At 37.8% G+C, this 11,129-nt stretch overlaps 1 protein-coding gene across 4 annotated transcripts in view; it reads right to left on the reverse strand.

Annotated features, from left to right (window-relative positions):
* The window catches only part of gria3 (glutamate receptor, ionotropic, AMPA 3), a 73,510-nt gene extending 62,808 nt beyond the window's left edge, over nt 1-10,702 (reverse strand). For 3 of the 4 annotated variants that reach the window (XR_001482058.1, XM_015399738.1, XM_015399737.1), the window contains exon 1: nt 10,517-10,700. Coding sequence is in view for 3 of the 4 variants with exons in the window: in XM_015399738.1 (XP_015255224.1) it covers nt 10,517-10,681 (165 nt within the window). In the remaining variant the exon portion in view is untranslated. Of the gene's footprint in view, nt 1-10,516 lie in introns of all 4 variants that reach the window. The other variant, XM_015399739.1, reaches the window with a different exon arrangement.
* Between the last annotated feature and the right edge of the window lie 427 nt (nt 10,703-11,129).

Genomic DNA, 11,129 nt, shown 5'->3' on the forward strand with positions numbered 1-11,129 from the left:
CAAATTCATTCAGTCATTCACTGTGAATCCAGACATTTGAATTGAGAAAGATTCCTGGACGGGAAGCGAAATGTCTTCAAACCTTGGAAACCAAGTCCAGTGGATTGTTTTTTTAAAACTTTTATGGAATTAGTCCTATGGTTGCGTTTACTTCATTTTGCTTTTTTAATTTTCTCATTTTTATATATCTTTAGATCTGCTGTCTTAGTTAATTTTCCTCCATGATAGGTAATACATGGTTATTTTCTGCAAAAGTTTCTGCAACATTAATAGTGCAAAATTTATGTAATTTCAGGATTTTAATTTCTCTTATCTATTGAAGCAGTTTCTAAAACATTAATATGAAGAGGTTATTTCGGAAAAAAAAGGGAAAGAATTGACAAATACTGTATTATTTTCTATTTCCAGGTGGGGGCACTACATCACATATATGCTCAAGGCTCCGAAATGACTAGCACCGCCGCTGATAATGCCTTTTCACTGAAAATATGTCACAGGTGTTTTTGCAGCTTTCTTTAGATTTGCTAATGCTAAGTTGTGTAGTGAAGGACTGTTCGGAGTGCTGGTGTTGTAAGTCAAATTCGCTCCACTTCGTTTCAGTCATTTTGGAGCCAGGTTAACGTTACAGGTGGGATCTTTTATTTTCATCCAAAAACCAACAATCTAAAAAACCTACAGACATATGAATGTACGGCAGGTGTTTTGGTCAAAGAAATAGATCTTATTAAAAAACCTCCTAGGAAGCTTCAGGGTCAAATTTAGAGGTTACCGTTCCATACCGGGCCACTAAAAGCACTGCTCTAATGATTAAAACCACTCTGTCTAAATGTTACTAACTTTGTTGATTGAACAAAGTTTTTTTTTTTTTTTTTTTGCTATTACAGAAATCCAGAACACTTTAAAAATATCTGATTGAACTTGGTTTGTAATATTAATTATGAACTGGATCAAACTCTGAATTTAAAAGCTGTTTTAGGTTGATGTTATTATATGACTGAGATCTCTGACCCATCTAAGGTACTTCCACAATACCTGCAAAGGTGTATAAAATATTTTTAAGCACATGTATAAAGCCTGATTTGGTATCTCTAACTCTTTTTTGTACTTTTAATGTAACTTCTAATTTATACAGCTTCCACTCCACGTCATCCTGCATGGATCTGCACAGCAAATGCATAACATTTAAAGCCAATAGTAGCATGCACGGTGTCTGCATGGCAGCAGTGCAGTTAAATTCAATTTCTATTATTTTTGTCTGACATCGCAGTAAGGTTACAATAAATATTCAGAAATCAAATCCCTGCAACAGGAAACAGAATAATGATTTGCTAGTATTTAACTTTTTTTAAAGTGGTTTTTGTTTTTATAATTGTCAACATGATCCTAATACTCTAATTTAGATTTAACTCATGCAATGCAGTATTCAGACTAGTAAATAAAGAACTCATGTACTTTTTGGAGATGTATAAAATATATACAGTAAAACATGAAGTGCAGAGGACAATCGTTTCAGGATTTCTGGATCAGTCCATCTTTGTGGCTCCTCCCGCCTGCTGCGCTGTCTGAAGCATGGCTGGGCTGCGAGACCATCAGCCTAAATACTCCTGGGGGAAGGGACTCTAATTAAGCAGTCTGGAGCCTCAGTCCTGTAAAGAGCTGGATGTCTGCCCATTTGCCTCTCTGCTCACAGATACCGTCTTTCCTTCATTACAGCGATTCTTCAGAACTAGAGTACACATCCTGAAGTCAATAACTGTCCTGTTACACCGATAATCTAATTTAGAGTTATGATTCTCAGAGGGATTTCATTGTCAAAGAACCTGGATACAGAGGAAGAAGCATATGGCTGCATATCAGACAAACACTGCTTCAAAAGCTGCAGAGGAAACCCACCGCAAAGCTGGATCTTTAAAGAAAAGATAGCAGCTGCACTGCCTGTGCAGAAATGTAATAGAAATGTATTAGCTTCAGAATATATAAGCTTAGTTCAGTAAAAAAAGGAGCCGTTAAACAATATTTTTAGTTGTCTATTCACCAATGCTGTGTGCATTTAGAAGCTAACAACCAGCTGCACACTTCTAACCACCACCGTCTTCTTAATGAGCTCAGTTTCAACTAAACTGAAAAGCAACCTCTAAACCTGTAATGTTTTTAGCTATGTACCTGTCTGCCAGCTCTCCTGCTTTAAATGTGTTTGATGTTCCTGTTTCTTTTTTTTCTTTTTTCTTTTTTATATACAGGCGATGCTTTTTACTTTGACTTCTCTAGGGTCTCCTTTAGATCCCCCCCCAACCCTGTTAGGCTATGTGTTTTACTTTTTCAGAAGCCGTGTCATCTTAGCTAAAAAAAATAATATATATCATGAATAAAATTGGTGCCAATGAAAATGAAAGTTATTGTCCAAACAGTGCTGTAAAGATATTACTGTGGTAAGAATGCATAGTTGAAGCTAGAGCATCACACCTACACTTTCCGTGATACTCATATTTTGTGTTGCTGAGAACGTCTAGGAGTATGATGGAGTTGAAGGGCCATACTAAGAGATATATATATTTTTTATTAATGCAAAAATAAAGTCACAAAATTAGGCAAATGAGATTAAAATTGTAAAATTGTGAGAAAAAATAAGGGATATAAATTAAAAAGGGACTTATATTTAATTGTCAATTACTGGTTTAATATGTTAAAAATTGATAGCATTCAAAAACATACATTTCTGTTAGTGTTACCTCCGTTGGTTAGAGGGTGCCACGGCTCGTTCTTAACCAGAGTCTCACTGGTATTTGGAAGAGAAGTAATGACTGAGCAGAGCAATGTTGCCAGATTGGACGGTTTACGGCCCAACTGGGTAGTTTTAATTTTGATTTTTAGGGTAAAAATTGCTTTGGGGGGGTGGAGATCATTTTGGCTGGTTTGGAGTCAGATTGGCGGTTTTTGAGTTAACCTATTTAAACACATGTCCACGAATCATCATCATTACTGGTTTGTCCACTAGTTTTAGCAGCAGGTGGATCTGGTGTGATAAACCTGGTGCTGACGATGGATGCGTTCTGGTTGGAAGAGGAATCTGTTAAAGATGCAGTAGGAAACCACTGCTTTCTGGATTTAGCGTTTGGTGCAATTAAACTCCTCACCCTCCCTATATCAAACACACCAGTTGAAAAAGCTTTTTCCCCAAGTTGCTCTGTTTAAAGACGAATCCAGAAATCACATGGGCCTGCCGATTCCGTAAAGTTTGATGGACTTACAAACTAAATTAACACAGAATGGATGGACATCAGCAACATTGTGTCCTCCCCGACAGTTATTGGGGAAATTTTATTCAACCGCGTACTGATGACTCAAATCACAGTGGATTATATTATAGCTAACCGGAGTAAAAGTTCAGCGTTCAGATGTTCAATGTTGCAGCCAACAATCTAATAGGCATTAAAGGTAAAAATTCAAAGTCAACCATAATAAATGTAATTATTTCAGTTATGTAAAAATAAGCTTAGCTTATTTGTGTGTGCGTACTGATTTTAGTTTGTCTTCTAAATGTAAAAAAAGGAGTGATTTATCTGGTTATAAGTCCATCTAGAAACATGTTAATACCGTATGTGATGTGTTACATGACACTCACTGGATCTGACATCGGCGTGGTGGCTCGGTCAGAGTTGTTTATGGAGAACAAAACTGGGTAGATTTAGTTGGATTGTAGGGTTTTGACATGTAGTGTTGAATTAAGTTGTACTGAATTGTGTTCATGTTCATGCAGTAAATATAACAATATATTATTTGGGCAGGTTGTTGTGTGATGTGCTGGTTTTTAACAGGGCTGGAAAACCTTGCCTCTATCTGGCAACACTGGAGCAGAGGAAAGCCAGAGGTGAAAAGTGCATAGATCCAGAGTCTGGTCCAGGATTATTTCCACTGTTTAATGGCAACAAGGATGCAGAATGAACTTTCTGTGGTTCTATATGTAAACATAAACACTGGGTAAACTCCTTCAGTTATAACCTAAAAAGGTCAATTTAGCCCACGCTGCATGGAGGAGCAGCAGAACTTCTCTGCTCCATTTCTAAGGTCAGGATGATAGAAAAGTGGAGTGCAAAATGCAAAACGTTTGTAACATGATTGAAAAATACCTCTAAGGAATGAGCACAATAGATGGAGAAGGATTTATGAGTTAATGCTCTTCATAAAGCAAAGCTTTAACATTCCTTTGAGAGCAACCAAAACCAGAACAACCTGTTTAAAAGCGGTTCAGTTTCTCCCAACACTGATTGTTTTATTAAACACAGAAATCAACATCACATTTAGCGTCAACCTCATTGAAACAAAGTGGTAAATAATCCTGACAGTATGTCAGATCGACATACCCTGTCTGTAAAAGATTGTATATCTCTGTAAATTGCACATCACATATTTCACATATTCTAATCATACTGTATTTTTATTCAGTAACCTCAAGGGTTCCTATTTTGTTAAATCTCATTAAAAAAATTTGTTCAGTCAGTATTTAAAACAGAAAACACAATAAAATTATTCATCATTTTAGTTAATTAGAATATGATGATATATTTTTTATTGCAAATATTGTAAAAATATTTACAAGAAAAATAGGTCAGGTTTTTCAGAAAATCTCTGCTTATCAGTTAAACTTTAGTCAACTGATAAGATCAATCAACTTTAGATTAATTCATTAATTGATAAGTTGCTTCTCTAACTGTGATCCATTAAGTTTCCATCCATTTCATCCTTGCATCCTTTTCCTCTGTGCTTTTCGGTCATAGTGGAATTCAAGTGCACCTCTGGGTGCTCAGCTGGGCTCACATTTCCATCCAGGCGACAGACGCAGTCTATAAACTGGTTATTCACAGACTCCTCTGGCTTCGCGGCGCACAGGACGGGGCTGGAGGGGATCAATCCTCTGTGGGGTTAGTAATAAATTCTCTCTGCTTTTATGTTTAATGAGAATCCTTAAATATGCAATAACTCTGCTTTACTGTGCTAAAGAGATGAGTGAACTTATAGTAATACTATAAAATACATGGAAGCTGTAAGCATAGATATTACCCAAATGTAGCATAAACCAAACTACTGAGTCCTACATCAATGTTTGGATGTGGCAGTGTGTCTGCATTGTATTTATTAAAAAAATAAAATCAAAGGATAAATGCCTCACTGATAGAAATGTCCAGAGCTGCTGATTCCTGACGGATCTAAGTAGCATTTGCCCACTCCTGCCTCTGTGAGAGATCTTCCCTCAAGCTAGGAGAGTAGGCTATTTATAGTAGGCTCATTGTTGGTGCGGTTACGGGACAGTGTGTCCTACTTACAGGAGCTGATAGTACATTAAAGAAAGTGTTGATGTCACAGCTTGTGTAAGGAATCATCCTTGGGGTGTGGCATTCACAGGGATGGATGCCGCCCCAGACCTTAAAGTGCTGCAGAAAAGAAACCATGGCTGAACCTGCTTTTGTGCGCTGCAGAGAGACCTCTGATGCCTTGATTGGATGACTCAAACTTAACGTGAAGGCAATCCAGAATCGTTTAAAGCAAAGCTCTGAGAGAATGTGAAGGGCAGACAGAGGGAAGCATATTTCACTTGATGATCAAAATAATTCCCAGAGCTGTATAAAATCACCCCCCTCCCCCCTTCACATCCAGGGGAGAGGAAACAGATGCAGATGAAGGTCAAAGGAGATCTGTCTGTGTGGTAATAATAAAGATCATTATCATCAGGGTAGAAGTCTTCACAGTCACAAGTCTTAACCACAAGGTTAAGGCGTAATGACTTTTATATGAGGATAAAAGTATAATAAAATTCTAAGAGGGAGCACATTACTCTGACACCTAAATCCCTTTGCTACAGTATGTAGCTTTGATTAAAATAAAGAAGATATTTCTGTACTTATTTTACTTGGATTCTAATTTGGTCTCTTAATTTTAAGCTTTTTATCTTCTATTTTTTTCTTTATTTGGTCTTTAAAGCACCTCTTTTTACTGATAGCTGGAGTCAAACCATAGTAATAAAGCTCAAACCCTTGCAGTTAATTTTTACTATCTGCATACACAGTGGGGCCAAAAAGTATTTAGTCATCCACTGATTGTTTAAAGTCTCCTCCTTCCATCAGTGAGAGCATTGAGGATTGAACTAGGCTGGGTTTCCAGCTGGAAAAGCTCAGACAACATAGGACAGGCTCTGTTAAAAGAATATTTCAAGGTCCTAAAGTGGCCCAGTCTACACACTGAAGGGAGTTGAACATCTGTGTTACCTGGCGCCAGTCTCCAAACTCCACTGCTCTAGAGATCTGATGGAGAAATTGACCAAAATACACGCTGCAGTGTGAGCAAACCCGGTGAAGACTGACTGGAAATGTTTGCCTTCTAACACCAACAAAGGTTAGCAGTACAGTCTGAACATCGGTATCAACTAGCATTTATTTTAGCAATAAAAAACAATTAAACTTTGCTCTTTCCTCAACTTCAATCAGAATATCATCTGCATAAGAGCCACTATTTCAGATATCTACAGATCAGGATGTTTGTTTGTTTTTTAAAATAGCAAACATAAAATCGGGAGCATTTGATTCACTCTTTAAGTACAGAAGGGAACTTCATTTAATATTTTACATTCATTATTTTTTTATTGTCCAGACTATGCAAGGCTTGGGGACAGGGTAACACTTTACAGTAAGATACACAAAATGTAATTTACTTCTAACAAAAACCCAAAGAACTACCGGTAATAAGTGTCAGGATTTGGTTGTGGGTTGAGGACCCAAATGCAGAGGTGAGTTTTGTAGATTTAATGAAAGCTAAACAAACGACTGAGGCAGGAATCCAAAAAAATCCAAAAATCCAACAAGAAAAAGGTAAAACAAACCAGAAACCATGGAGACTTCAGGGGGAAACAATCATGACGAGTTAAGACACAGTAAGACGGTGTTGAACGAAGTTAGACGAGGAACCAGCACTGAGGAACTGCACAAGGAGAAGATTTATGGGAGACTGAACAAAAAGAGGACTAACGAGCAGATTGGGAGCAGGTGTGAACAGAGCAGACTGGGAAGGAGCTAGGGAAAAAGGAGAACACAAGAGGGCAACAGAGGGCAACAAATAAAAACCTGAGAACTGAAACATAACCAGAAAACACAACGAAATAAGAATTAAACCAATAAAACTAGAAAACATGGAGCAAAGTTAAACTGAATACTCAAAAGAAGATATAACAGAACCAAGACTGTGACAATAAGTAACTAATGGGCGGTTAGCCATTACGCACTGGGGAACACCCAGTCCAGTCTGATTATGGGACTACAGCTTAGTTATCTGGTAAACACAGAGTACCCTGGAGTCTTAAATTATCAACTTCTTACCTATAAGGCTTATATTGACAATTGTGTTAAAAACTCAAACATACACTGGGCTGCTTCTTTAACAATAAAACCTGTTTTTCATTTAAGGCGAAATAGCAGGATGTCACAGAAACATTTTTTATTGCTTTACATTATAGAGACTTGCTGTACACAAATCCTTCAGCTCCATGTCTATATAACATTTACTCTGTTTATCATGCTTCTCTGAATTTCATAAGATCATGAGATGTATTCTAGAGTGGGAGAATTTTCCTTTTCCACCGGACTGGTACTTTACATATAAGGCCATGCGTGGTATTTTTCTCTCATACATATGTTCTTTGATTACCATGAAAAGCGTTGCTTCCTATTCTTTGCATTCTAATAATTTGTTGCTCTCTGTTCCATTTGCATGGACTAAATTGGGTTAAAAAAGAGCTTTTGTTTACTCTGCACCTCCAACATGGAGTGCATTGCAAAAAGACTGGAAAATGAACTTTTTTCATTGAGCATTTAAGTCCAGGTTGAGAACATTTTAAACGACGTCGTCAAAATGTGGTTGTTTTTCATAATCTACCTGTTTACCTGTGTTTTTATTTTTTAAACTTCTGATGCCTCTTGGCCAGGACAACCTTATAAAAGAGCATTTTTTTTTATTTCAAAGGGTCCTTCCAGGCTAAATAAAAAAAATTAAATAAAATGTACAGTAGCCCCATGATAAGGCTGGGCTGAGTGTCCCCCTGTAAGAACTTGTTAACCGTTCCTCATGTGTTCCCTTGGCACTCTCTGGAGGTTAATCACATTTTCTGTAAAGTGTTAACACCTGACCACTAAAGGACGAAAGACTTTCAGCGGAACCTGCTCTGCTTCACAGCTATGTTCTGTGTTCATTTCATTTTGCTCTGGTATATTTAAAACTTTACCAGATATGCTGCATGTTGAGTTAATGCTGCAGTCCCTGATGATTGTGCTTGGAAAAAATTAACAAATTGTCAAAATCAAAGTTTAGCTTGTGCCTTTATTACAGCAAAAATATATTTTTTTATGTTTTCGGAAAAAGCATTAGTCCCATTGACTAAAATATGACCGGAGGAAATCATTAGATTCCATTTGTGTTTTTAACTCACTAGATAATAAATTGATATTGTCCCAGAAGGTCTACAAACCTCTTTCAAAGGATGTTGATGATTTAATCTTATTTTTTTTTTTTGAATGGTTTTTTGTTTGTTTTGTTGGTCCAAAAACATGACTGTTAGGTTAATTGGCTTCTCTAAATTCTCCTTAGCTGTGAGTGTGTGCGTGAATGGTTGTTTGTCCTGTTTGTCTCTGTGCTTCCCTGCAATGGACTGGCGACCTGTCCAGGGTGGACCCCGCCTCTCGCCCATTGACAGCTGGAGATAGGCAGCAGCACCCTTCGCAACCCCAGCAGGGATAAAGTGTGATGGAAAATGTATGAATAGATGGTCCTCTTCTGCTTGTTGATTAACAGTATGCATGCATGATTACGTAATCCTGGTCTCATGATGTTATCATGATAAAACAGAGATGGTATATTCACTAACAAATAGACCCAAAAACTTAATTAAAAACTAAACTTAATAGACAAATTTAACAAATAATTTGCTACACCTACTCTGCTGAGAGATGGTTTTTCCAGCTTAACAAAGATGGCTTCCTTAACCCCTCACTGAAACCATCTGTCTTAATTGGCCAGAATATGGACATCGTTGCCCTCAAACAAATGTCTTTTAGCCTTCAGGTGTAGGTGAATAGCTGAATCCTGTCCTGAGGAGTCGGCTTTCCTGTGTTGAGCCATGCACCTGTGTATCGCTTGCTGGGTCCCTCCAATGTACAGGTCTGTGCTCTCTTCACTACACTGACTGGCATTCAGTGTAGTGAAAAGTGACAAGGGACTAATCAACCCATCAGAACCACCTAACAACCAATAACACCCCCCAGGTGACCTTAATGGCCAATCCAGTATGTCTTCTAGGAAACCTTTTTGGGTTCATAGTCAATTGGTGACATCGTAATGCACATCTTGGTGTCCTTTGCATAGTCGGTAATTTCTGTTCATGTAGATATAAAAAAAAAGGGCCCATAAGGTACAACCTTTGGTGATGCCACATGTGTTTTCTGTGGTCTCTGATCTTAAGTTGCCTACTGACACAAAAAAACCCTGCGCTTCAAGTACGATTCCAACCAGTAAAGTGCTGGACCAGAAAGGCCAACCAAGTTTTCCTGACGCTCTATAAAACAATAATATTATTTAATGCTGTGCTAAGATCCAATACAAAAGGCTTAAAGAAACAAGAGCAGTGGAAAGTGAACCTTCAGCACAAAGAATACAACACTGATGCCTCACTTTTCAGCTTTTTATTTAGCAGAAGCTATTAAAAACCATGTATAGCATTTGGCCGTAAATGCTGTACAATAAAATGTTTCTCCAGTAAAACATGAAAAATTAAAGAGGCATTGTGCATTACAGTCTTTCAAGAAATCTAAATAAATCAAAGGTGTGAACTTACATTTTCAGTTACCTACATTAAATGGATCCAAGGTAGTCAGAAAACTCTAACTTGATCCTTGTTTAATAGGCCACATTAAAAAGACGTTAAAAACGTCTCAACAGTAAAACAACAGGGAGCAGACAAGTGTTGGAAAACAGGAACTGATGATCACCAAGGAAACACGGATGAGCAGGCTCAGTAATTCCTCCATGTGAATTAAACCCAGGTGACCTTAAACTACACACACAAACACACCCACACACACAAATAAAGAGAACTGGGAATAACGAGCTCTAATTGAAAGTGCCCAGCTCGCCTGTTATAACACCCTTTTCAAATGAGAATTTTGAGACGCGAGCCAATCATGATGCACTCGAGGAGCTTAGGGTAATGACAGAAAAACGAGGGAGAATCGACATAAAATGCCAGAAAATCTGCCCTATTTTACAGAGTTTGTACAAGGACATGAAGAACAGTGAGAGCAGAAAACATGTCTGCTCTTTCAGAAGAGATGAAATACGCTGAATAATTATGATAAAGAAAAAAAAACATGCATAGGATGTTAAAGATTTATTTTCTGATACTCAAGGACAGGTTTGCTTCCAGTGTGCTACTTTTCTTTAGGAAAACTAGGACGAGGCAGCAGTGTGTGTTGCTCAGTACCTGCTGGAGTATCAAGTTGATCCTATCCACTTCGCAGTCGATGAGAAAGCGTTTCTCCTGTCGGCGGTCCATCTCCTCGATGATGCGTCTGTACTCTGTGGGGTCCACAATGTTCCCAACCGAGCGAGCTGTCACCTGCCAGTTATTGGCTACAGCAGACTCCATTATGGCCTGGAGGATTGCAAAACCTTGGGGGAGATAAAGGAGGAAGAGCTCCGTCACTGAACAGAGTTTTTTTTTAAATTTTCATCACAAGGTTGCATAGAACTTGATGACACAGACTTAGTGAGGAACAAACATTAGATCTGTGCTTTCACATTTCCATAATATATTAAATACTGTCGGTTGGTTTGTAAGGAAACTGAGTCTTGCTGATGTGCTCCTTAAATTTTCTCAGATTTAGATGTTGTATTAGCCATTTGTTCCAGAACAAAACAAAAGTTGAATTTTGCTAAGCTTATATAAAGAAGTAAATTTTAAAGGATAGAGCCAAATTGGTCTATTATTGCGCTACTTAAGGTGGCTGCATGTCAGGTCTAACACCTAAAACACTGTAAAACAAGAAAAGAAATTCAGAAATTTTTTTTACTCGCAAGGAGAGTAGGAAGAGACC

This window comes from Cyprinodon variegatus, unplaced genomic scaffold, assembly GCF_000732505.1.
Source record: "Cyprinodon variegatus isolate N-32 unplaced genomic scaffold, C_variegatus-1.0 Scaffold1044, whole genome shotgun sequence".
In the NCBI taxonomy this organism is placed as follows: Eukaryota; Metazoa; Chordata; class Actinopteri; order Cyprinodontiformes; family Cyprinodontidae; genus Cyprinodon; species Cyprinodon variegatus.